This window comes from Drosophila bipectinata, chromosome 2R (genome assembly GCF_030179905.1).
Source record: "Drosophila bipectinata strain 14024-0381.07 chromosome 2R, DbipHiC1v2, whole genome shotgun sequence".
Lineage (NCBI taxonomy): Eukaryota > Metazoa > Arthropoda > Insecta > Diptera > Drosophilidae > Drosophila > Drosophila bipectinata.
Window position 1 is genome coordinate 23,454,117 of NC_091737.1, and position 27,898 is coordinate 23,482,014.

The 27,898-nt window shown below is 45.6% G+C and overlaps 2 protein-coding genes across 2 annotated transcripts; both read right to left on the reverse strand.

The window, feature by feature from the left end:
* Nucleotides 1-264: 264 nt before the first annotated feature.
* On the reverse strand, nucleotides 265-19,874 carry Rx (Retinal Homeobox). The gene is given in 8 exon segments (XM_043210941.2): nucleotides 265-1,156; nucleotides 1,158-1,228; nucleotides 1,231-1,283; nucleotides 1,345-1,510; nucleotides 13,282-13,448; nucleotides 13,549-14,706; nucleotides 18,552-18,695; nucleotides 19,517-19,874. Coding segments are annotated over 8 exon segments (2,745 nt in total). The 3' UTR covers nucleotides 265-528.
* A 6,393-nt stretch (nucleotides 19,875-26,267) lies between these two features.
* CAH15 (Carbonic anhydrase 15) lies at nucleotides 26,268-27,500 on the reverse strand. The gene has a single exon (XM_017237940.3). It carries the CDS (start codon nucleotides 27,419-27,421, stop codon nucleotides 26,315-26,317), a length of 1,107 nt encoding a protein of 368 aa, XP_017093429.2. The 5' UTR covers nucleotides 27,422-27,500; the 3' UTR covers nucleotides 26,268-26,314.
* Between the last annotated feature and the right edge of the window lie 398 nt (nucleotides 27,501-27,898).

The window sequence follows — 27,898 nt, forward strand, 5'->3', positions numbered from 1 at the left end:
CCTTTTTTCTTCACCGAGGCCATTGTTTGCAGTGCATTTAGTCCTTTTTAATTGCCTTTAATTACTGCACGTCAGCGTTTTTTTTTGTCCAATGTCTCATGATTTTCTTATTAATCAACTCATTAACCAGCCATGGCCACGGCCATTCGATCAATGAGCCAGATAAGCTTCATAATTGGCCCGACTAGGTTATTGGTTATTGATTAGCCCCATCCCATGGAACCCTTTCCCCCAGAGAGAAACAGAAATAGAGGACCTTTGCGCTAAAACTTGACCATATTTATTTTGTGCTAATATTCTTTAGGATTGGACTTCTTCGTCGGCGTTTTCGATAGACCATAGAAGTAGTAAAATTTTACAAGTACAGTTTGCACAACGTGATTATGTATAATCTGCTTCCGAATCGAGTCCTTACAACATACGAAATTCACTAAACTTAGGATACACCTAGAAATTGAAGTTGGGAATGTGTTTTGATTGGAGCTAAACTTAGGAGCCGGGGGCACTGAGGCTAGGAACATTCGGGGGCTAGACCATGGACACCAGGCCCTTGTTCAGGTTGTCCAGGTGCTCCTTGGCCTTGATCCGCAGCGTGGCGATCGAGTTGCTGCGCATGTCGGCCGGCGGGGTGGCAGATAATTTAACGGCAGTGGTCTGCGACTGCGACGAGGGAGGTGGTGGTGGCGGTGGACTGTCCCTTCCCACGTCCAGGAGCTCAATGTTGGCGTTGGCCGCGCACTTGTCCAGGCTGCTGCCGTGATTGCTGTTGCTGCTGCCGGCTTCCAGGTCGCTCAAGTCACGGCCCTCTCCGTTGGAGTCAGCGTTGCCGATGCTCAGGTTCTGGGGCGACATGCAAACGTCCGGGCCACTGCACTCCAGCGAGGCGGAGGAGGAGGACGACTGCGAGGATGAGACCACGGCGGCCGCCGCTGTCGAGCTGACCGGCAGGCTACTGTGCAGAGGCGTGGTCAGGGCCGTGACACCGTGGTGAGGCGAGCCCAAGGAAGTGGCATGTGGCGACATGCGTGACAGGTGCGGCGACAGATGTGACAGGGGCACCACGTGGTGGCCGGCGTGCGGGTGGGGTACTGCGTGTGGCGGCGGTGGAGGTGGCGGTGGCTGCGGCTGACCATGCCCACCATGGGGCGGCGGAGGAGGTGGTCCATTGTGGGCATGATGATGACCCATGGCCGCCAGACTGCTCATGGTTAAGTTGGTGGGCGCCAGGCTAAGAGGCGGCGTCAAATAGCTGGGATAAACGGTTTGCGGATGTGACAGAAATCCTAAAAAAGGATAAAGTTTAGTAAAAAATGGAAAAAAGAAAAGATATATTAAGTATTTTACCTGGCAGTGCACTAAGCAGTGGCGGTGACAGCCAAGGATCCACCGGCAGTCCAGAGGCGCCGCATCCGAGGCGGTGGGGCAGTTGGGTGAAGTGCGTCAGGCCCAGACGCAGACTCTCGGACTTCTCCTGGCGACGCCACTTGGCGCGTCGGTTCTGGAACCAAACCTGAAGAGACAGCAAAAGAAAAGCGGGTTAGCTAATTAGTTTGCTGGCCTGAGTGCACAGAGCAATTAAATTAATCACTTGACAAGAAACGCGCTAATTTAATCAGCCGTGAAAGCGACGAGGAAAGCGCTTTCGTTTTGAGGAAGAGCCCAGAACGTAATTAGAGAGACTGAATGGCCTTAATAACGATGGCAGAAGCTGCCAGGGATAACGGTAAACGGTGAAACGGTAAAAGCGGAACCCCAAAGAGAGAGCTGGCCCCAAAAGAGAGAGCCACACAAGACAAAAAGCAAAATGGCGGCCAACGCAAAATTGTTAATGAAAACACAAACTCCCATGCCCAAAGAGATACACATACATACATACATACACTCCAACACACAAACGAGCAAACAAAATGGCTGAGCAGACTCCCACCCACACACACACACACACACACACACCTAGGAGAAGAGAAACACCCAAAGTAACGGAGGAAATAAAATAAAATTCAATTAGTTGCCTTGGCTCTAATTAGAATTATAGCAACAATGAGTGTGTATTAGTGTGGCTGTCTAATTAGTGGCTGAACCGAGCGAGAGGGAGAGAGAGAAAGCCCAGAAAAGCCATCTAGGGAAAGTTTTCATTGCCGTCGGCTTGGTTATTACGCCCCCCGACCACCCACCCGGACCACCTCGACCAACCAATCAACCTGCCTCCCATGGCCCATGCCTCATGCCCCACTTTGCTGCCTGCCTGCCACGCTCAAAGTAATTAAATGCAATTTGCGCAAATTAATAAGAAATTATTTCAGATGGAAATTTCATTAACATGAAATGTTGTTGTTTATCGCCAGTGTGGCAACAGCTCCTGCTCTTTATCCTGCTCCTGCCGCCAGCACACACACACACATAAACAGCAATCTATGTAGGCAGTGTACGGGTATTAGTGTGCGTGCCAGTGTACTCGGTGCTGGGTGGTCCCTCTGCGGCTCTTTAATTAAAGATAATGGTGCGTAAAATTATTTTCGTTGCCCCGAAAGTGATTTGCAAAACAAATTTGCGAGTCGGAAAATGCAATTTCAAATGGCTTAATTAAAATACACTAACCAAGCAAATAAGGCAACTATAAAATAAGTTATAAGGTAAAGGATTCAAAAAACAGAAATTAGAAACTGAGATTTTATTAATATATTAAGAGTTTGAAGGAAATTAAAAGCTAAAATATATTAAATAAATTATGAAAAAAATTAATTTCACCAATTATAAGATAAGAAACCAAAAATTGGAATTGGAATTCTATTTTTAACTATCAAAAACTCATTTCATGCTAATCAAAAGCCAATCAAATCCGTTCCAATTAGAGATGTTCCTTGATTATCTTTGAATATCTGTCGGATATCAATTAGCAGCTCAGACATACAACAATAACAAGAGTGCTCAAGCAGCAGCCAGCTTGCCACTTCTACTGTCTTTTTGCCTTCACCCCACTGCCGCCCCCTTTTCCAGTAAACTGAAATCCCATTTAGAAAGTCTAATTTCCTGTCTCTTAAATCTGTACGAAGAAAATAAATTAAAGTTAGCAGCTTTAGGCCACATTCAGCTCCTCTCTCACACACACACATACCTAATCAGACGGTTGCCATTTGGTAGGGAAAAGAGAGTAAGAGAGAGAGGTAGAGAGAAAAAGAGAAAGAATGAGAGGACCTGCTTTCCCCACTGGCTGTTATAATTTGAGTTTGTGCTTCTTCATTTTAATTAAATCATCAAAATCAATTTTGTAATTTCCATTCATGGCGCGTCATAATGAAAATCCCCACATAAACCCGAAGAAAAAGAGGGAAGATAGAGTGGGAGAGAGAGAGAGAGTGCCCCGTTTGGGTGGCACGCCCACAAACATCATTATGATGTTCACCCTACTTGCCACTTGCCACACACTCATCCACCCGAAAGTTGGCAAAATTGTCTGCTTTCATCTTTGGTTGTTGATGCTGCCACCCCCCTTGGCACTCTACCTTTCCTCACCCGCCCCCAGCCACCCTCATAACCATGACATGGACCAAACTCAATTTTCCACCCCATAGACACAAATACAAGCACATACCCGGGCATCCCCATTTTCAGCCATTTTCAATTTTGCTACATTTAGCCGGCTCTGGCCTCAAAAAGCCACCCACTCGCCCACCCCACTCGATGCTTCGCCCCGCAGCAGCCCCTCGCCTCTATCGGGGCTGGCCTGCAGCAATTTGGCATTCATGTGGAGCACGCGACTCACCACAAGAACACCCCCGACCCATCAGACAACCACTTTTCAACTTTAATCTTTTTCATAAACTTCGCATTGGCAGCAAACAATTTACGTCCCTGTCCTCCCCACACGAAAAAAAAAACCCTCAACCTTCCCAAATCCCTAGGCCCCCCCCCCCCCCCTTACCAAGCCGAAAACCCTCTTTAACGTCATCATCTTGCTCTTCCTCTTCTTCTGGCCCTGCCATTCAACCATTTCTGCCTTGTCGTCTTCTTTAATTTTGTTCGCAGCAAAGTTTTGCCGTTTTATTGGAAAACTTCTGCCGCAAAGTGTCGTCCCGCCCGAAAAAAAGAAACCCCACATAGACATAGAAGTAACTCACACAGCATACAAGGCGTATACGCAATACGCTTACCATCTCTCTCTCTCTCTCTACCGCTCCCACTCTATTTCAGTGTTCCCTTCTCTTTCGCTCGCTGTGTGGCAGAAATTGCTTTTCGAATGTTTCTGACAGTTTGCAAATTGGAAAATTGACTTTTAACACACAAGAGCTTCAGCAGCTTAATAAAACTGTTTGCAACTTGTAGAGAAAGAGAGAGGCAGACACAGGGTGTGCGGGTGGTGGGAGGGACTGATGATGAGGCGGTTGTAGGCTAGGGGAGTGTAGTTCCACTTGACATTACACACAATTGTTGTTGTTGTTGGATTATTCATACTTCCGATTTCTGGTGAGTTTTCCAAAGATTGAGGTCGGGCCAATTGCCATGCCAAATCCTTGACTTTGATTGACCAAAGATTCAATCAGGCTTAGACTGAATACTTAAACAATGACTTTTTGGAAATAGAGGTTAGAGATAATAAAATACTATCATCATATAATGGTTAAGCAGAATGAGAAGGACAATAGAATTAAAATAATTCAACTCTTAACTGATAGAATTGTAGGTGTATTAGGAGATTTTTTAAAGATGTTGTAATATTTAATTTTTATTATATACCTTTAACCTTATTCTAAAATAATTCATTCCATAACATAAGAATAACGATTTTGATAGACAATTTAATAAAAGCTGAGGTCAAAAACATAAAAATAAATATTTATTCAAAACTCCTAAGTCTCATAAGATTACTCTGAGATCCAATTATAAAACCTATTAACCATCTATTACCTTAAATTTAATAATATAAATCTCATCCATCCAACAAGAAATATATCCCCTTTCAAATATTACTTAATATCATTTTGAAAACCCCGGAAAATACAAATTTCCCTTAGCTTTTATCTCTCCCAATGGGGGGTACTTGAAATCAGCTCGGGGAAATCTACTTTCAACTCGCTACAACCTTTGGCATAATCATTTTGCCAGCAACAGGACTATAATTATCCCAGTGCCGCCCCGTTTGTCATGCAATTCAATCAATTTGATTGAAAACTCGATGCCATCGAATGCACTTTGTTTGAGCTGGCTGGTTGGGTCTCGTTGGCGATAGGCGAGTTAATTGCATGGAAGCAAAAATACAGCCCAGCATGAACTGCAATTAGAGACCTCGAGACCCTCTAGGGGCGAGGGTAGCTGGGGGTAGAGGTAGGACTGGCAGGACAACCCGCTGCGTTCAAGGATATTGATAGCGGCGCCTAAGGTAATGCGCCCGCCTGAATGCCAACTGCATGGGAATTCGGCTATGTCCTCGCGCAAGCTTTAATTCAATTAAAAATTTCTGAAATCCTGGTTAGGGGAGCCTAATTATACGGCTGTCCCGATTCCAGACAGCGACAGACACGAAGCATTCACTCCAATTCAATTCATTTTAGTTTAGGGCCTGTCATAATTCCAGGACGAATTTCGGTGGGACAAAGCCGCAGCGTGGAGTCCTTGCCCTGTTAGTTTATGACATGTTTTTTATTCCATTGTTGGCTTTTGGTTCCGGGCCCAAGTCGGTCGGGCCGGTCTCTACCCCAAGCATCCTGTTTCGGTTTCGGTATGCTTTGTGCGATTCAGGACGAATTAGAGCAAAGACAAAAGCTTTGACGACGGCCACAATCCGCAAGATGTTTTAATTAGTTTAGGAGCCGACAAGCGTATTGGTTTACACTCGATGCCGCCGTTTTCCCCTGAGGGTATACATGGTTAAAAAAAATATGGGATAGTGCTGAGCTTTTATAGAAAAAAGTGTATAAAAAATCTGCATATTCCTCAAGATTTTTGGAAAACATAACATAGATTATCCCTTTGGAAAAGTCAACCTTTAGCCTTTGGATTTCCCTCGTCAGCTTTTCACACTTTCCCACCTCTCGGCTAATTACAGTTTCAGCTTTCCACCTCGAACCCTGTAATCGAAGGCCAAACACGCGACAAATCTTGATTCTCTGACAGCCACAGACTTGGCAAGCAGCACCGCCTCAAATGTCACTCTGAGAAAAGACCAGGACATTGAGTATCCTGGCCCGAGAACAAATCCAAGCTAAACCGACACCCACTCGATCATGGGCTTCGGGTTTCCCCGATGTAACTTTGGCCCAGGGAGACCTGGCCGTGTTTGCAGGGGCGTGTTTGCACACGGCCACGTGGCACCCTGTATTTAATTAGCTATTTATTTACTCGCTGACATGTCGAGCAGCAGCCCAAGCGAAAGAAAGGGCCGCACGCACAGTTAATAAGCAGTTAAATCGGCTACAAAGGACGACAAATACCAGGCAACTTTTGCGCGCCAGGCGGGGGTTGCTTTGGCTTGGCTTTGGCTTTTTTGGGAACTGTCACACGGTGGTTGGGGGTGCAGTTCCCTTCCCAGGGCCAGGACAAAATTCTGTTGACGCATTTTTAATTTGCAACAGTTGAGGGCCCACAGGATACGGAGGGAGGTCACCGCCCCCGGTAAGGTCGATCTCACTGAGCAGTTGCCACGCTCAATTTGAATATTTTTGATGAGGAAATATGTTGGTTTGGGATACACTGTTAATTATTTGGGAGGAATTTTAAGGATCAAAGACTAAAGAACACATATTTTTAAAAGAACTAAGCAGGAGAAAAGGTATCGTCCAATCAAGTATTGTAGTAACTTCTCATTATGTCCTAGGAAGTCCTTAACCCTTTTCTTCTTGTGTATTCTAGCATAGCTTTTGGGCTCCTTTAACATTCAAAGTTTAGCCCCTTTGATAACTTAATTATAATTTGCGTGCTCTCGAAAATAATATTGTTATTATTGTTATTCCACCTGCCAGCCGAAGCGAAATTTGTTTAGGTGATTAATTAGCACGTAATCAACATGAACAACCGACCGGACGTATACGAGGACGCGGACGAGGCCAGAGCTTGGAAAATTGTTTAAGTGTTTTGTGATTTATGCAGTCGCAGTAGGAATTTGTTTGGGAAACGCATAAAACCAATTAGCAGGCAGCGGGAATTAATTAAAAGCGGAAAAAGCGAGTCCCAATACCGAGCGACCGACCGAGTGTGGTGTGGAGGAGTTCTTTTGTGGCCTCATAAATATGATGTCTGAAATTATTATAAGCCGCTTGGGCCCGACATAATTAGCGGTATGCGAGTATAGTACGCTCCCTTCCCGCAATAAAATGTCAAAACAGGCATTTATATAAAGCTGATTAAGTCAATTTCATGTATCGCACACATGTCTCTGGCTTCGGGCCCCTTCGACTTCTACATACCTGGAAATTCCGATATTCGTTTCTGTTTTTGGGCGACTTTGTATGGGCCTCCTTTGATTGACTTTGGATTGGAAGTGAAATGGTTTTGTTGCTGCTAATTTGACAACTTAAGCTCAATGCTCATTTAAACTGACAGCAGATGGGCAACGGATGCTTGTTTTTAGGGAAGTCAAAGGCAAACTCTTTAAACCAAAAAACAAAATCAGAATAAAAATCAAAGTCACGAATCACAATCTCGTGCCGCCTAATTGAATTTCGCTGAAAACTTTAAACTGGATTGAGTGCATCCTTGACATCTGACAGGGGAGTAGAGCCCTGTAATGCAATAATAATATTATATAATACCCGAAAGCACCCGCACTTTGCTCTTTATCCTTTTGGTCGTCATCCTCTTGGCTTTTGACTCTGGGCTCTGGCCCTCTGAAGCGAACAGATGTGCAACTCATTACAAAGCATTTAGGCGTTCAAATTGAATAATATTCATAATGTTTTCATGTAGCAGCAACAATCTACCAGAGGGGGGTGTTGTGATGGCCTCTACAAAATAAACCACCCACTCGCTGTGCCGGAACTTCCCTTGCCACTTGACACTTGAGGAGGTCCGGGGCAGCTGCTATCCCATTTGTTTTCTCAGAGATCCCCGAGAAAATTTGCCAAAAATAATTTACCATAAAAAAGCGTCATCAAAATGAGAAATAATTTCATTGTAATTGTAATTGTCTGCGCTTGATTCTGGGGCAAAACACTTTGGATGGAAAGGGGACGCAATCATCGATTTCATGATGTCAAGTGAGGTTATGCTTTCAACACGGGGGTTGTAACCGCCCCTTTCTGGAGGGTGACTTCGGCCAGGGTCGGGGGTTATATGATTTATAATTTCATTCCGTTTGATTTATGCATTTATATTGAAATGTGTTGACAGGTTACGGTGAATTTGAGAGACAACTGAGCCTAAACTAGAGCAAATCCCGAGCACGTGTACGCCCTTCTGAGTCTATTAGCCATCAGGTGAGGAGTAGAAAAGCGCAATCATAGCTGAGTTTCAGGAAGGGAAAACAGGAACCCGAGGGCACGTTTCAGAGCTTAACATGAGTACACTTGCAGATATTTAACCAATGAGTTTGGAAGAACCTTTTTATTATTGTAAATTATTTTTCTATGTGTAAGCAAACACAAGCTCACATGAAAGATGCCGCCATAGTAGGCTGCCTTTAAATTCTGCCCTCCGGCTCAGACGCGGGAGACACAACACCCTTTGGCATGGCACTCGGTACGGGCCTGGTACTCGGTAAGGACATCATCAGACCAAAAAGACCAGACCAGGACGTGGAACGAGGACATGGAGCGACGCAGAGCAAACTCAATAAGTCGCATAAAAGAATGAAATTGGATGCCATTGCAAACAAACGCAAACGATGCCGACAATGTGGTCCTTTGGCAGATCCTTCGGCATCTCCGGCCTTAGACTATCTGCCAAATGCCAAGGAATGCCTTTGAGTTGTGCGGCAAATGCGTCGTCATCCTCCTGGCCCCTGGCTCCTGGCTCCCTTCTTCCAGTCTTTTTGGGACTCTATCTGTGCTCCTCAATTTTGGTTTTCAAGTTTAATTAATTGCGACACGGATTCGGTGTGGGCGTGGCCCGATCGCAAAGGCTTCCAATCCTCTTTTGTGATGCGGCAAGCTTCTAATGAGGGTTAATTGAAAGCGGCAAACTTCTGTGGAAATCAAGTTGCCTTGCTGTCTTGTTTGAGTCTTCTTTCTAAGTTTATTGTCAATTAGAGATTGAGAAAGTTCCACAACCAAAAATAGTATAAACCAAAAAAAAAAACATTCCCATCCTCCTGAAAATTACAAACGCGTTGTAATTAGCCGTTTCATGTCAAGTGCTTAAGCTTTTTTTAGGTCATTGTTCTTGTTGACAGTTGATCAAAATAAATTTTATTAAACGGCAGATGTTCAACCCACACAGGCCCCGAAAGACCCCTGTCTAAATATATTATAAACTTGAGTCAAGTCTGACCGCCTTTGTGACCTGACATTTATTTACCCTTGCGGTGGCTTTGTTCCAGGACCTCCTCCGCCTCGGCGCTTACTGTTTTTTATTATTATTGTTATGCCAAGGTGGCATAATGTGTTAATTGTTTGGCCCACACCCACCCTCTTGGCACTTGAGAGCAGCTGTCGCTCCGGTGAGCTTAATATTTCATTTTCCATTTAATTACATCAACTTGGACGATTGAAATGCAAATAAACATCGAGGAGCGGACATAAATCAGGACCCACTTTTACCACTAATAAGTGGCCTAAAAAAGTGGGGACCAGTCACTCCCCAAAGAGAGCAGGTCCCCGAGGTCCTGACAATAGGTTAAATAAGTTGAAAAGCTTTTTGTCCTGTAGCCAAACGTTTAACGTTTTTCAGGACCCACTGGGGCCCTGGCTTGTTATGCATTCAATGGTTGCCACTTTGCCGTTTTTTGATGACCCGCACAGGACATTTGAAGGCTCCTATTTGATAGCCGATGATAGCCAGCCAGCGATCGTTTTCATTATTAGATTTGTATAGGATTTCACGGGGCTGGGGGCATGTGCGGGTCTAAACAAATGAACCTAATATGCATTATTATTATGGCATGTGAAAACGAAAGCGTTGCAAGGAGTCTAAGGACACGGGCGGGGGCTCTGGATGTCGATAAAACGGTCATGCAAGCGAACGAATGCCAAAGCTGAAGTAAATATTCAATAAAAAATAATCGAAGCAGAAACCAAAACGGAGCACACACACACAGCCATGCACTGGAGAAATGAGCATAAAATGTGGCAATATCTAGGAAGGAGGAATCCAAATTCAAGCTAAGGCTCAAATCCAATGGCAAAGTGGAATGCAATAAAAATCTATTTTATTTGTTAGTGAAATGACGTTTTTATTTGTTTGCTGTTTATTCACATCCACGCACACGTGGATGGAGACAGAGACAGGATAAAGAATGCCGAATATATCGAATGGCCCGCGGCTCCTGCCCTGCCCTGCCCTGTCCTGCCCTGGCTGACTGTGTCACGGCACACATGTCGTATGAGCAATATATATACAGATAAATAAACTATTACACAGGATTATTATTTGCTTTGGCTGAGGATATTTTGACAGGTTTACGATATTTAATCATTTGACTATGCAAAATAATTGACACAAACTTTTCGTTTCGTTTCGTTTGTTTATTTTTGCTGCTAATAAACCCAATAAAAGTGGCAGTTTCACATGGAAATAGTCATGTTTGTTTCCCAAACTAAAGCAAGACATGCAGGATGAGTCAGTCTCCTATCCCATCTATCCTGTCGCTCGTACATCATTTTTTTGCTACTCTGCCTTCGATTTTCTGCGCCTTGGCCATGGCAAATTAAGTTTTAATTAAACTCTTTTGGCCCCGGGCCTAATGCGGCGTATGATTGAGTCGACTGGCGGCTTTAACCCTTGACTGAGCCACGGACAACCCTCCCAGATACCTCACTCGAGCCTGTCTGTCAGCCAGTAATCCAAACAAAAGTAATTGTCATCTCTCCCCGGACATATGGTCCGGCTCTCAGGGTATCTCTCAGGCTTTTAGGGGAAGAAACGATACACTTTCCCGGGCAAGTGTTAATGATCGTCTGGCAGTGTTTTTTGGGCGTTAATCCGCCGTTTAATTTGCTAGCTTAACGCGTTTTGTTTTGGTTACCATCGCCGATAATCCCAGGCCTCAAGTCCTTGCTTAACAGTTGCTACCTTTTTTCTCTGCTTCGGTTTTTTTTGGTTTGGGATAAGTCCTTTTTGCCAGATATGGACTAACCACAAAATGGCACAATTTCAATTGTGTTTTGGATAGTTTGTGCTCTTGCCTGTCAATGTGCATATACTGCCATTTAAACAACAATCAAACAAGCCACAGAGAAATTCATTCCGATGCCATACACAAAATGCAAAATCCAATCAAACTTTTTAAACAAACATTTAACAAATCTATTACAATGCAATGACAGCCAACCGAAAAAGAAACCGACGAAAAGTGGCCGACCGGGTCTGAGAGCCCCACAATGAACTCATCTAAACGAGAAATTCTATTTGGTGGATGGCCGACTGGGTTTTCTGCCAAAGAAACAACTCAGTTAACTTTGGTTACAATTTCTCCTATTCTATTTTTTTTTTGTCAGCCTATATGGTGTGTGTGTGTGGTGTGTGTCTGTGCAAACTTAATCAAAACAAATTTCCACCTTCAACGAGTTGCACACCAAGCAATTTCCCAGGCCCAACTGGAGAGGAAAAAATACAAAAAAAAAGAAAAATTGGGGGGGAAACTGAGTAAAAACGATAACTAGAACTTCATGCAAACTAACCGCAAATACGATTACAAACACACAGAGACGAGGTGGGAGAGTGGCAGTAGGGTGGGCGAAAGGTGAAAGGGCACAAAGGGGCACCAGTCGGGGATGGAGGGTCAGAGGTCGGGGGCATAGTGCAACCCACTAAATCGAAAAAACCAGTCAAAGGGTTGGAGAGCTCGTTTCGGTTCCTGCTGGCATAATTTGAATTCGTGTCAATTTGACAAAGTGACACATGAGGGCCAAAAAACCCAGAAGGAGAAATTTTTATGCGATTTCGGTTCATTACTTTTGTATTCCGTTTATACTTTATACGGCATGGCCTGGCCTGGCCTGGGCCAAAAGGATACACCTATAAATATATACAAATATATATTCCACTAGTCGTTCCGGTATTTGTTTATTTATTTATGTGCTGTGTTGTGTTGGAGACGCCGACGACAGTGTCGCCAAACTCTGACTCTGTGGGCACGATAATGTTTAGTCAATAAAAATGATTTGTCGGCTGAGGAAACGAAACGAAATCGTGAAATTTGATATGTCCTTTGCATTTACGAGGGGGTTCCGGTTGGGGATCCCCAACTCCAACTCCAAGCCCTTAGTTTGAGGTGAAAAAAGGAGAAACTATGTCAATCTTAGAGTGGAACTTAGAAGGGAAACTATTTCTTAACCTAGACTTTGGATCTAAGCTAATGGATGAGAATTCAATTTTTTATCAAAATTTGTCCACATTTTTAACCTTTGAGACCAATCCCACCGATATTTTGTGACTCTGCTTAAGCATATTTTATGCTACACCGCTGTGAATGGAATTTACGAGGCGCCCTGCCCGTTCACGTCACAATTTGCCACCCGAAACGAATGGCTGCCAGACATGGCATCCTGCCACACTGCCACTGCCACCGGCGCACTGCCACTACTTTAGTGTCTCTGTGGCACGGCGAGCATAAAAGGCACATAGTCGCATAAAATGCATAATTCTCTCCGAAGAACAAAGGATAACTTATTGAATGGGTTACGGGCCAGACTCGAAACTCTTTCGGCGTTGTCATTTCGCTATTGAGACATAAATTGTTATAAGAAAGTTATGCACAAAGTTTGACAAATATTATTACGGGGGTCTCAGGAACATACCGTCCTTAAATGAATCCTTAAGTGAAGTAAGAAAACCTCAAATGGTATGCTAATTTTAATTGGAATTCTAAATAAAATCAAACAATCCCCAAAAGTAAGAGCATCTATTTAAGTTATTCTTTAAATATTTTCATTGCACTGCCCAGGATATCTATGTATCTGATATTTGAAAATGTTTATTTACATCTAGCCCCATGCAGTTACACGATAAACAGCTGGCACAACTTAATTTCGTTAAAATAAATTGCAAACGGAAATTATTTAATTTCCGGAGCCTGGCTGAGGCGGCGACTTCTGTTCGAGGCGTTGATTGCACAATTAGCCGGAGGTTCAGGTGTAAATCACTCCCGGCAGCAGATACTAGAGATATGTAGAGCCTAAGTGGATGACTCACCTGGACGCGGACCTCGGGCAGGTTCACCTTCATGGCCAGCTCCTCGCGGGAGTAGACGTCGGGGTAGTGCGACTTCTCGAAAGCCCTTTCCAACTCGTGTAGCTGGTAAGTGGTGAAGGTGGTGCGGTTGCGTCGGTGCTTCTTTTTGGCGCAGTTATCGTCCTGGCCTAAAGGGTCAATGGAGGTTAAGAGGATAGCCATGTTTAAGTAACGGGTATCTATCGAAGTCTTTACTTATAAACTATTAAAGTTGACCTTTGATCTCACCTTCATCATCGCTTCCGGAGGTTATCTTCTCGCCCTGCTCGCTGCTGTTCGTCTGGTTGAGATCCTCGCTGGAGGCACAGCTGCCATTCACCAAACTGTCATTGTCGGCGTTCATCCGCTCGCCATGATCTCCGGGATTCCCATTAGGATTTCCGTTCGAGGTGCTGCGGTATTCGCTCTGATAGCCTTGCTGCTGATGCTGATGCGACTGCTGCTGCTGGTGTTGCTGGGCCTGCACCTCGTCCAGGCTGCGTGCTCGGATGCCGTAATTTCCCAACTGGGACGACTGGCCGTTGGCTAATTTCGGTTCATTATCATCACAGAAGGCGCCGGCGGCGGACTTGCGCTTGGGGGCCAGTGGACCGCGAGGCGACGGGGTGGGCGGCGAGGTCACGTCGAGGTGCAACTTTGTCGTGTCATCGTCGTCGTCCTCCAAGTCGCTGGTGGAGGACATTGAACGTTCGTCGTAGCCAATCTGCGACTGCGAGCCAGGCGCCGTCTGGGAGTCCACAAAGTACCCGCCCGATGAAGGAACTGACCCGTTCCCCGCTCCACCCGCACCGGCACTCGCCCCCACGCCCGGTCCCGATCCCGCTCCCGCTCCCCCTCCCATTGCACTCATCGGCGATGACTTGGCGTATTTGCCGTGCTGATTCTGCTGCTCCTGCGCCTGCGCAGCCAAGGCGGCCAAGTGCTGCTGGTGACTGCCGTAGGAGCTGGGCGGCAGGGGCAGTGGAGGCTGGGCAGTTGCAGAGCCCCCGGCCGACTGCAGTTGATTAGCCTCGACCATCTGATGCATCGAGTTGAGGTAATTGCCCGCCGCCTCCTCCTGGTGCCCGTACCCGTGTCCCTGTCCGAAGGCGAAGGCGTTGTGGTACCCGAAGGGAGCGTGGCCATGGTGGGGCGGATGATTGGGGTGCCCGGCATGGGCAGGATGCCCCGACGGAGCTCCGATCTGCTGCGATCCATGATGCAAGGGCGCCGGTGGGTGCTGTCCCCCTGGAGGTGTGGGAGGCCCATAGGGCAAACTGCCTCCATTCTTGGCGTGCTGCTGCAGCATGCTGGCCATGTGGCTGTCCATGTTGCGCAGTTGAGTCAGTGTCATGCCGCAGCGAAGATCCGTGGCATCTTCATCGCCCATCGAGGGGTCAATATCGCCTGAAAAGGAATGTAAGTATGTATTTGAGTTAGATCCTTGTTTAATATTAGGGCTTTTTAAGGCCATAGTTTGTCCAACACTTTGGTTCAGATCCACCCCAAATACATGTAATCAAGGCAACATTACTCAACTTGTAATTAATTGGCCTGATCAATCGCTAATACATCATAATTTAGGCCCTGTTCGCCCACGCATTGGGCCGCCTGATTAGATTTTAATTAGTATGCCCAATGAGGCGGGCAGACAAGTCATAAAGCCGTTCGCTGGCTCGCTAACTCGGCGGCTAAGAGTCCGCCAACCGCCAACCAACCTGGCTAATAACAACGTGTTATTTAATTTGGTGGTTGATGTGGGGACAAAGGGGAGGACTGCCATCAGGCGACAGCCTTCGACCTGCTGCAGGTCAAACCTGTTGGCCGCCCACCCACTAATAAACGGCTTTCAATTAGCCGCCTCGTATTTACAATGTGCGGCAATAAAAATTCCCAGAAAACAGAGTCGAAATGCCAAAGGCCCAGTTAACTCAGATGGCTGAAAGTTTCAGATGAGGCGGCGGTATTACAGTCCCTAATGGGCGTTCCAACTGGCGCTTGTGCATATCACGTGACATGCAAGGAAGTCATTAGTTGTGCCAGTCCTTTGGTTTTAGCTTTTAGTCTAAAAACGAGTGGGTGGCTCTTTGCGGTTCTGGTTCTGGCTGGTGGCAGGTGGCTGGTGGGCTTTTAGCTGGATTTTGTGTAACCGAATTCAATTTCTATGTTAAATTGGCTTTCGAGGTGGGGCGAATCGTTGAATCGAAACAAAACCAATTACCCAACCAGACTGGGAAGTTGCAACTCCAAAATATCCGTAATTATTTGATAGTCTTTTGGATAATTGCTTTTTGATGTAGGCCCGTTGGAATCGGAGCGGAGTTTCGACTCCGGTCGATTGTCTAATGTAATTATGTGCTTCATTCCGATTCGCCTCAGCCCGATTAATTGGGTCAACATATTGGCTAATTAACTTTAAACAGCAGCCGACTACAAGCTGTAAATGCCCCGAATTAACCTCTTCAAGCGTTTTCACCAATCAATCGAAATTTACACGCCCAGCGTGCGATTTATTTAGAGCCACTGTCTGCTCCAATGGTGCTAATGAAATTAACAACAAAAACTTTCTGAAAGCCTCTGCCTGCCTCTGCAAATGAAGTAGCACAAAAGATGCCAGCCAGCCTGGCAATTAATAGCTTTATTTGAATGTGAGCCGCATGAGGTGAGAGACAGTAGCCACCGCACCACCCATTCCCTGCCTTTGCCTGTTTTTTTTTTTTGATTTTTTTTAGGCCCACACGGAGTGCGTGAGTTAATTGCGTGAGCAGCGAAAAATAAAAGGTTAAAACAAAAGTTTTTCTGCCTCCCAGGACGCCCCAGGAAAGGGGACTATTAGAATGTAAGGGCGGTGGTTCACACTCGAATACAATTTTCCAGAGTGTGAATGATGTGAACAAGTGTGATATGAGCACTATCAATTAAGAAATGTGCTCCGAACACTATCCATTAGCTGGCCCAGCAATTCAAGTCGGCAGCTGGAAATTTGTCGGTTGTTAACGCAACTAAATTACATTGTCTTTGAAATTATGTGATGTTGTCTATAAATGCTCAAAAATGCTAAGTGGTTCAAACGAGGGCAGCACGTGGTTGGATTCCCCGAGATGAACCTGACTTTTATTTTGCTCTAGTTAGCCCCACTCTTTCCCAGAACCCGGCTTGTGATAGACAAATTGACGTTAATCGCGTCACTCCTGGGCCCTCCTGCCGCCCTGCCGCCTCTCTAATCCCAATCATGATTTGACAGTTTCCCATTGTTGGTCAAATACTTGGCCATTAGGCGGCCTAATTGATATGTTATTAGCCGAACAACAAAACGCCACGTTTCTGAAGAGTCATGGCCAGCAGTACAGGTAGGCACTAGGGGCCAAAAGGAAATGCACATTTCGGCTGGTCTTTTTTCCATATTCGCCGGAAGATCGGCTGGCCAGATGAGATGAGATATCGGATTCATATCAAAAAGCGAAACAAGCCATAAACAAAACTGTCAATCACAAAACTGGAGAGGGGGGGTGGTGCTGGGAGAGGGCTTACACAAAGTGGTAGAAGCGACAAAGGCGGCTAATAAGACGACGCCAACGCACCGACACAGACACGCATTAAAATCATTAAGACGACTTAATGCTCACTTTAATGCCGCGTCAACTGCTTAACAGATCTCGTGTAGACGGGGATCACTTCAGGCCTCTCTATCTTGGCCTGCACTGAAAGAAATCAATCAGTTAATTGGGGTTCTAGAAGATTCTTTACTTTCATTAATCTTTATCATTTTTTAGAGTGCACTTGTTCCGCTTTTACTCTTTTTTCCCCATATCTTGATCTTAAGCCTGAAGAGCAAGCTCGTCCATGTCTCGGGAAAATGCACTTGTGCCTCCTGCGCTTTTAATGATTGTTTACATCTCAATCGGTCCCCCAACCCCAATAGCGTTCTGTCTCTCTCTTTGGCTCACGCCCTATCTCTTTCTGACGCCACCGCCGCCGCTAGCTGTCAGTTTAAATGCTTTTTGACGGCTTGTGTCTGGCCGCCAGTTTAATTATGGCTTAAATGCGCAACTCTGTGAGCATGCCTTGCACTCCCCCCCACTCCCTCTATGTAGCTGGCTTGTTTCTAATTAATTTGCGGCCATTTAACCTGAGTTCGAGTTGATGTTGTTGCCGCTTCCGTCCATCGCCATTTTGATTTGTCTCTGGATGCTTTTGACAGCACTGTTGTTGATGGGAGAATCAAGCGGCTTACAACACTGGTCTCTACTTGTGATGTCTGTTTTAAACGTTTATTGTGTCACTTTAATGTAATTTAATTATTTTGTTATTAAAAAGAAAATTATAAATATTTTTACGTATTAATTTATAGATCTTAAGGGTTGGATGTTTTTCAAAGAGTATTAAGACTAATTTTCATTGAAAGAGTTAATAAAAAGTTCTACAAAAATAATAATAATGTATTTTTCCCTTGAAAATCCTTACTTCCATAACTAGGACTCCTTAGTCAAAATGGCAACGGAAACTCCTTAATATCTCACCTCGCCGGTAGGATCATCCAAGGACCCAGAGTTATGCCAAGCCATAATCGTTGGAATATCAATTCCCACCCATTTTTCGCAAGTTCCTAGGGTATAGGGCTAGGGGAAGTGGGCGTGTCTGGGGGCAGAGACTGAAAAGGAGACGAAAACGTCGAGAAAGGCGAAAATCGCTTGCCGGCAATCAAAACAGAAGCGAAATGAATTATAAATGACGTGCAGAAGACTATTTTTGGCACCCTAGCCCACAGGGCGGGGGAGACGCCGCGCCGTCACCAGATGGCACCACCAAACTCGCCACTATAATCCAGTTAAAAAGCCTTCAAAAGCAGTCACTCCCCGCCGCACCGATAGAACTTTAAATTGGCCCAAAACGGAAGCCAGGATCCTAATCCCATCTATGACTTCCTTTCGGCTTCGTTTCGTTTTCTTCGCCGAACGATTACCGCTGACTGATTGCTTATCAGCTGTCGTGCATCTCGAGGCGGTGCCAAAGTGCAAGCCCGACGCCATCCACCCAACCCAGCCCATCCATCACACCGCCCACAACGACCACCACCCCCACCAATAAAATGAGCCACCCAGCCAAGGCTAATACAATTTCGCGATTGTGTTTGTTGATTCTGTCGCTCGCGAGCGGGTAATAGAAATCGATTTGCCTTTATGACGGCGGGTCCCACTGATCCCGTGATAATGTATTGTGGTATTATCCTCAGTCCTGTTTCTGTGACTTACCGTCGCTGACCGTTTCCGCTCTGGTGTTGCCGTTTCCGTTACGATTCTTCAGGCCCAAAATGGCGTCGATTGTGTGTCGGGGCGTCAGGGTCTGACCGCCCGATCCGAACTTCCTGGCATTATCCTTCAGCAAGTCGTTACTATCTGCGGGTATGTACAGAAAAAAAAAAATAAGGAAACATGCTGAATTAAAAGCCTGTTTGCCAACAGTTTGCCAAAGTCAATTAGGTGCACGACAACTCTGCCACGGCTGCGACTGCCACTGCGACTCTATGCAAATTTGTCAGCAATTTCGAAAGTATTAAAATTTAGTCCAGTCCCCGCTCACACACATGCACACAACTCTATTTGCGATTTTAACGAGCTAAAAGCTGTAATTGCAACCTGCGGTCTGCCGCTTGCCGCCTGCCGGCCCCCAGGCTCCGCTGCTCCTAATAATGGCCAGTTGTCACGACGGCATGCTGGAAAGTAGGCAACATGTTGCCTGATGGTTTTATGCATTTTTAACGAAATTAAAACAAACTGTGCCAAGTGGCGAGGACAGGTTAGGGGTGCCAGTATGGCAGCAGGAAAATCCCCTTAATTACTTGCTCTTGCAATTAGCTTATAATTTTTCTCTAAAATTTCCAGCTGTATGTGCATGTTAATGCACGGAAAACATTTCTGTGAACACGCACACACTCAAGGACTGGCGGCGGTGCAGCGGAAAAGTGAAATGGAGAGATTATCCTGGCATGTACGTGTCCGGCAGCAATTTGTGTTAATTAAATCTATAATCAAACAATTGCAAGCCTTTTCCGGCTAAGGCCGTAAGGTAAAGAGGTATTTTTCATTAAATATGAGGGATTTTAATATACCACGGAATTCCTACATGCATTCTAGGATTCAATAAGGATGTACTTCAATGGAAACTTCAATCTGAGCCCTAGTTTTTTGTTCAAATTCCCGTCGGAACTTCTTCTCACCTTCGGGGGAAATCACAGTGTTGTTGTTGGCCAAGTGGGCGGCATAGTGCTCGTGGAACTGCTCCAGATTCTTGAACTTCTCCACGATCATCTGCAGGTTCTTGGCATCCCTCACATTGCCGAGCAGGTGGCGCAGGTGCTCCAGCTGCTTCGGTGGCAGCTTGTGATTGCCGCCGCTCTGTTGCACCAACTGCTCAAAGATGTGCTGGAATGTGGCGGCGGTATTGGAGCTGGAGTTGCCTGCAGCCGATCCTAGGCCAGCTCCCGGGGCAGCTCCTGGCTTGGCCACAGGTCCCGGCTGGCCAGGACCGGACTCCATCGCGGTCGCCGCTGGCGGGGTAGAGGCTTTAATATCCATTATAATTCTTGGGTAATAATTCGTTTGTAAAATTGAACAGAAATCACAGTTGATGCACAAATTGTATTTATTTCGCTATCAATTCTCTTCACACTCTGGCACTCTGGCTAAATGTCAAGCATTTTCACTGGCGGGTTAAGGTTCAACTCCGGAGCTACCGAGACCGTTGCGTACCGTGCCAAGGCAGAGTTGGCAATAAACTCGAATACAGCGGCTGACGACGCTTCGAGTTTCCAAATCAAATTGGAAACCGGTTGAGCTCACCACATCTATATATACACAGAAGGCTGTGTGTGCGTGTGTGTGTCCCGAAGGGGCGGAGTCAGCTCCGGAGAGAGTCGGAGAGTGCGCAGGATTCGCGGGGTGGCAGAGCTCTCTCCGCCTCACATCCTGCGTCCAGCCATCCTACTGCGATCCATAGTCCGGAATCCGGTGTGTAACAATGGGTTTTCGGGCCCTGCCAAGTGGTTTGTTTGTCGGCTGCGTAATAAAATAAACTAACTGCACTTACTGCTCCTCGTCCTGGGCCGAGGATTTGCTTCCTGGCTGCACTTTTTCGCCCTGCAATTATGACTTCGGAGCCACAGATTTTTCGACCACAATTGCATCGGAAGACCATTTTGGGGCTTAGGCCACAAAGTGTGTGTCTCCTTCGCTTATGTCCTCGCTCCTCTTAGACTCTCATTCGCCCTTTCTCTTTCTCTGGGGGACTTTCCCTCTCTCTCTTTCTCTCTATGGATGGCTTGATGTTGCTGCCAAGGAGCGTGAAACCCGAAACGGATACATAAGTGGATTTTGTTAATATCCTGCTATTGTTACAAATTTGCAAGCTGATTGCGCCAAGCGGCATTTGTGGAAAGGAAGGAAATAAACTTAAAAACATTCAGGAAGCCGCAGAGGCCACGAATTTATTGGGTCTGGACTTTATCCTTGGCTTTTGCTTCAGGAGTTAGATCTGGGAGTATTAGAGGGCTTAGATTGGAAGCTATAATCCTAGTCAATTAGTGTACACTTTGTTTAATTTATTTATGTTAGGAATTAGTCGGATTAACGCTTATGTGAGCTTGAAATAAAGGGGATTAGTTTATTATTACATTTACTTACCTTAAGGATTTTAGCAAAAGATTGTTGGGGATTTTATATGTAAACCCTTCAAGAAGATAGAAACAAATTTAGATGTTATGGTAACCATGGTATTTATTTAATAAAAGCACTATATCCCAAAAATAAATTGGGTTAGAGTCTCTTTATACGAATTTAGTCTTCCATAATGGCTTACTGAATCTTCTCTTGCCAATAGCCTTGGGATCTCCCGGCACTGACAATACCCGGTTCTCAAATAGATACTTAGCCATGTCCTGCTTATTATTAAGAAATTACAACACTTATTTTCGGTAAATATTTTTTGATATTTATGAAATTGAAACCTATGGATTATAATATAGTAGATTATAATCTATAGCCTTTTTAATATATAAAATAAAAATTAAGGAAAAAGTAATGTATCTTTCAAGAACTCTATACCCCATTTAAGCTTTTAGAAAGTGGATATATTTTTATGAAGATCTCAAGCTTAGATTTTAAGCCTTAAAAAATATTACTATTATGTCTCCACTATTTCAACTTTTAATCGATATAAAAATAAACTGGTCGAACCTGTCTAACCTGCGCTATCATTATAATCTAAGGAGAAGGCATCGGTCGTTCGATGAATGGAACCCCAACGCCGACATTTGATTGTCAGCAGGGTAGCAGGCAGCGGAGGCTGCCCAGTCAGTTAGCCCGGCCAGCCATTAAGCCTGGCCAATACCATTAACACTAAATTTTAGCCGGCAATTTGGAGCTTACCTGTTGTCATGAGTTGCGGTTTTTCCAGCCATCTCCACTACTTAATTTTGGTTCAGTCCAGTTCATTCAGTTTCTTCTTGGCTTCGGTTCAATTTACTCGTTTACGCTATCTCCCATTACACGTTAAATGAAAATGCCAGATAGCCACACACATACGAGTGTACCCACACCAATGCCTTAGATGGCCCAAACGCCCCCTTCCGTCCACTCCGATTCGATTTGTGCCAACTAATGAGCTCTTAATGCGCGTTTATTCTTACGCATAACGAGCTTGCCAAACGTAATTACGTCCTTCGAATGGTTCCGAGTGTGTATGTGTGTATGTGTGTGTGTCTGGCTCTTATGCTCTCCCCAATTGTAGTGAGTGTGGTTGGGTGGGTGGCTGGGTGTATCTGTGAGAGGCTGCCATGTTGGCGCGCTGCTTAATTGAAGTGGAGCGACGGACGGACCATCTGACTCGGTTATCTCCGTCTGCTCAGCGACTGTTTCTGTCTCCGGTTGTTTATGTCTGTGTGTGTTTGTGTGCTTCCACTTATCCTGGCATCTCATGAGTGTGGGTGTTATCCTCGCGTCGTTTTCATTTACGGCACATCCGCACCGTTAACTCAACTTCCCAGCCACGCTCTGTGCTTTTTGTTTTAAATTAATTTGCTTTTAATTTGCTCTATTATGTGGCAATTTCTCCTCCTTTGGCTTTAATTAGTTTGCTTTTATCGTTAAGCAGTTAACGGCGGTCGCTCGGAACTCAGGAAAGAGAAATAATCTTTTTGCTCAGATTAAGCATACGCCCAGTATGCCCAGTGGTATGGGGTGCCATATAATTGACAGGCTGGCGGAGAGGGACGAGAGGCCTGATGCCTGATGCCGTCTGACGGGCAGACAGACAGATGTGTCCGTGGTCGGGGCTGCACTTAGCCGAATCCCCTTATCGGGAAGAGCAGCCTTCGAAATCTAAATCGTTCTGCGCATGCGTGAATGTCTCAAAAAAATAAAAGCGAACCAGTTTAATGGACAGTGTCTTCTCCCTCCACCCTCCCAGCACTGCAGCCTTTTCGAGGGCGGGGCCTAAACCAGTCGCTCTCTCTCGTTTGCGTGTGTGGGTGGGAGAGAGCGCTTCGGCGCACTGCATAGCCCACACGCATACACTCGCCATCTGGCACACACACACGCCGCCTTGTGGTAGACCAGCATTGAAAAAGTGATGAAAATAACTCTCTGTCACTTTATTGGCGCTTAACGAGTTTGAGTTGATGAAGAATTTAATTTATGATGCTGCTCACACCATTGCCGAAGCGAGCAGCCCCGAAAGAGACGGAATGAGGCCAGAACGAGGGAAAGAGAGGGCGAGTGTGGGAGAATGGGGCGACGAATGGGTGGGTGGGAGCCAGAAACCGCACGGAACAAGGCTAAATGGGTGGAGAAGTGGGTCCGAGGGAAAGAAGAAAAATTAATGAACTCGTAACTGTCGCTTTTGCAAATTGGGCTACGTGAGTGTATGGGTGTTTGTGTGTGTGTGGCAGTCACACTCACTCACAGTCCACACACACACACACACATACACCCGGCAGAAACAGCAGCCGTCGCTGCCGGCAGACGTCAAGCTTTGATGATTTAATTTTCTGGTCTTCTAATTTAATTTTATTATAGAAATACAGACACGTACGTGTTCGCTGGTATGTGTGAGCATCGAAGGGAGAGAAGCGGAAGTCTTGCATGTATGTGTGGCCCTCACACCGACATACACATGCAAATTCGTTAATGGAAAATGGTGGCGTTTAATTGAAAAAGGAAGTGCGCCAAAGGGCTGAGCGACAGAGACATGAAGAGGAGAGGGTGGGCGCGACCAAAGGACATGGCAAGGACCGAGTTTTCCATTCGAATTAATTTCCATGTGGGCAAGCTCCACCCCGCTTTCAGCCTCTGCAGTCTGTGTGGATCTTTTTATAGTGTTTTCCTTTTTTATTATTTATTATCCATTCATTTTTTTGTTGCGGTGGTCTCTTTTTTTACGGCTTTTAGTGCGGTTACTGTCCAATAACAATTTTCAATTACATTTATTTGTTTTCATTGCCAGGAAAGAAGGCCGACAACTCGGCAGGGATGGCGAGTTTGTTCGTCCGCAAAGTTAATTGAATTAAATATTTCAGCGGGATAATTACAAAATGGCGTTGATTAATCGTCAGCCGCCATATTGATTTTGCCGGCAACAATATTTAATGATTAACAATTAACATTGAACAGGGATTTTTGATGCAGACACAGGACACTGGATGCAGACAGCTCAGCGGCCAAGCCGGCCTCTTTGTGCCTTAATAAAAGCAATTAAAATTCATTAGCTGCAAACACACTTACACACACACACTGACACTTACTAACACTGGCACACACAATCACACACTAATGCCATCATGCGCTCGTTTCCTCAATTATTCATTCAATTTTGCATGCCACAAAAGCAAGGCAACAAAGTTCCCAGACCTGGCTCGTAGCTCTTGGCCACCAAGCCAGCACTACGTCTCCGCCTCCGCCTCCGACCGCCTCTTTTGGAAGCCTTCTTCTATACATATTCATGCGGCTAAATGAAAACGGCAACACTTAAATGCAATTTGCCTCAATTTTAGCAGCAGCCAGGTCTCCTCCTTCTTGGCCTCATATCGCCGCCGCTGCCGTTGCCGTCTTTCCCGGCATCTTGGCTTAGAGCGCCTTAACGTCTTTTCATGGCACTTACATCGTCATTCTATTCGTCTAATTTCATTTTCTTGCCATTTTCACTGAAGAACAAACTCCTGGGCCACTTCTGAGGGCCGGTGGGTGGGCGTTTGCTTTTCTTTGGCTTTTATTCAGCTACTAGAGCAGTTGATTTTGCCAGACTGGCTGTTTTATTTTAATTACATTCAATTAAACATGTTGATTGATATGTTTGTTTTTGTGCGACTGATTCGGTTAAGACGAAGATTCAATCAGGATATCTAAGGATGAAGAGACTAGAAGGGTGTCTTAGTATTTGAGGCTAGAGTTTAAAGTATTTGAATTTTTTAAAATATACTCATAACTAAGGGAGCCTTTTCAATTTATTTGGCAGCCCACTAAGCCTTTTATTTAAGTAGAATTTACCCCAAAAAATATATAGTTTTCCAACATTGAGGTAAAATAGATTTTATAGCTAATTAGGTGCATATTATTTGCATTTTAGTGTTTCATTTTCATCTAATTTGTGCCCCATCACCGGCACCATTACCGTCACTGGCACCACAATCATGAATAACCGCTCGACCAGCATCGGGGAATAATTATTGCCATTCTGGGAAAAATTGCATTAATTTTCTAACAAACATTTTCATATTAATTGAACATTTTGTGTGCAATCAATTTGCATATCAAGCATTAATAAATGGAATTACCCGTTTTTAATTGCATTTCTCAGACAAAAGTTTTAGTTTTTGGCCAAAAAAGCAAATTGTTTTGAGTTGCAATGAGTTGTCCAATGGACAACAGGAGTGGAAAAACCGAAAACGAAAAGCGCGACCAAAAAATTAAGCTTTATTTGTGGGAATTGCAATTCAATTAAGTTTTCAAAACATGCAAATTGCGAATGTGGACACAGCACAAATATTGACTGAGACGCGAACCGAACCGTACCGAACCGTAGCGTACTGAAACTTGTTTGTATAATTTCATTAGCGTTGATTTGCAGCAAATGCAATTGCAAATGCGTTGAAATTCACTTGGCCTGCCATTGATTAAACAGGCCGATGTGGCTGGCTGGTCGGATGGCTGGATGCCTCAAATCGAATTTCAAATCAAGGATGGCACTGGGAGCGTAGTGTGCAGTCCTGCGATCCAATCGCCCCCAACAGTAAAATAAAAACTAATTACGATCCAATGACCCTGTGCGGTGGAAAATGTTCATCTATGGTTAGGCGCCAACTGATAATTATAGGCCTGGAAACTGGTACTCTGATTGCCGAGCGGCAGGAGCAGATGTAGCTACGAGCCAGCGACGGGGGAGGGTGGCACGGGTGCATGGTAAGGGACAGGAGATGAGGGTGCGTCGCCGCAGGAGGCCGGCCCAATGCCCAAAAACCCAAACCCAATCCCATTCCAATTCCCATTCCCGTTGCCAATCTCAATCTGTATCCCCGGCCAGGGCAAACATGTCCGCAACAGTTTCCGCTGCACTAACGAAATTACAAACGCAGACTGACGCACACACACGCATACGCCATATCCTGCGGCGACTAAACGCATTGGTAGACGAACAGGCTCAGGACCTCGTTCTGCTCCGACATGCCTGGCTCTGGCTAATGCTAATGCTAATGCTCTTTGAGCGTCTAATTAGTGGATTACTATATAAGCAAACTATTTGGCCGGCAAACGGCAACCTCCAGGAAATTGTGCGGAAGACATTGCAGGACCAAGTCCGAACCAGCCAACCAGGCAGCCAATTAGTATCGGCTTGGAAGCTAATGGGGTCCTGGAACTCCCAATCAAAGGGTGAACTAAATCCAATGGATTAGCTCAATGAGATAAATCTGATTTATGCTTGCTTTGCACTCCAAAGGCTGATGGGAGTTCATACATTTATTGAATAATTAACGATCGGCTGTGTAGCGATTTAAGAAGACCGATCGATTAGCGAGTGGCTGAACAGGACGAGAATTGCCTGCAATCCGGACACCCCTGCGGTCCTTCAGCTGACGGAACTCGTTAAGTTGGCGCTCCCCGATGGCCAAGGGCAGGGGGAAGATCATCCACTCCGCTCCACGGTGGCAGGGCGGCTCCGTCAATGATCCATGGTAGCTGTAGAACCGGGAAAAGAAGGGCAACATCAGGTAGCTGAGCGGGAAGGGAGGAACCTCCACGGCCTGGCCAGCACTCTGCACCGCCACGAGGTGTTGGATGAGCACGTCCAGCAGAGGATTGTCCTCGCTGAGTTCGAACATGTACGAGATCATCAGGATACCTTGACTGGAGGTGCATCGGCCGCTTCCGTCGTCTACGTGGAGGCACTGCATCTCCAGGGGATAGTGATGGTTGTCAATAGTGTGTTCTGACCCGGAGGAGTTGTACCAACTCCAGCGGAATCGTATCTCCCGGAACTCGAAGCGACCCAATAAGTCGGCGCCACCGATGTAGGGATTCTCTTCTCGAAAGGCGGCGCGCAGGAATAGGGTGTGGCCATCGTTTTCTATTCGAATGCCCATAGGAATGTCGTCATAGTGGCGCCACTCCATGACGCAATCAAAGTAGGTGGTTGCCAGGCAGTCAGTGTCGATGTTGATGGGACTTTGGTTGTTGCACGGTGTGTTCCAAGTGTGTGGCCCCCTCTCCATGCCATAGTCGAAGCCATTGGGTACCCCGTAAGCGGTGCATGCCACCAATTCCTGATAGTTTGACCTGTCTTGACCGGCATCTCCTGCACCGATTTCGGCTTGATTTCTTTCCCTGGGACCATTGCCACGATCGAGTTCCTGCTCCTCCTCCTCATTGACGTTTTCGTTCGGCCTTTGTGGAACTTGATTACCGACATCGCACATGGTGACGGCCGAGTGTACATTGAAGAGGAACAACAGGGCCACAGCAAAGGCCAGAAACCACTTGAACGCCGAACTATCCATGAGTTGGATAGCAAAGAAGTCCTTCCAGCACTCGAACCATTTTAAAATATTGCACTTGAAGCAACCACTGAATATAGACATCTCTGCTCCAGTTGAGATAAAATAATGTTCGACACTGAATCCAGTCTACTTGGGAGCCAGATAGGGCGACAGGAAAGCACTGGCCTTCCGGGTCGGTTGAGAAAATTTCTAATTAAACCCGCTGAAAAGTTAATTATTTTCAAAAACAAATTGGGTGCGCAGCAATTTTGTGCGAAAACATTTGCAATTTGTTTGCATTTGTATTTTGCATAAATTAATTACGCACAAACTCTCTCTTCGGGAGCGGAAATTGCTTGCACAAATATCCTGTGACGCTCCCGCGCAGCTCCCTCCGGCTCCCACCGGCTCCCTAACCATTCTCTGTTGCATTTTGGGAAATTAATTAGTTTTGTATCTGGAAAATAGTCGAAATGAGCTAGTCCTAGGAGCGGAAATTATTTCCAGCATCCTGGCACCTTTTGTAATCCCCTATCCGGGCTACAACTCCGAGGTCGACTCCTGACTCGTGAAATTTGA

Excerpts from the sequence above, each read along its gene's own strand:
- CAH15 (XM_017237940.3), bottom strand. The coding sequence starts at position 27,421 with ATGTCTATATTCAGTGGTTGCTTCAAGTGCAATATTTTAAAATGGTTC.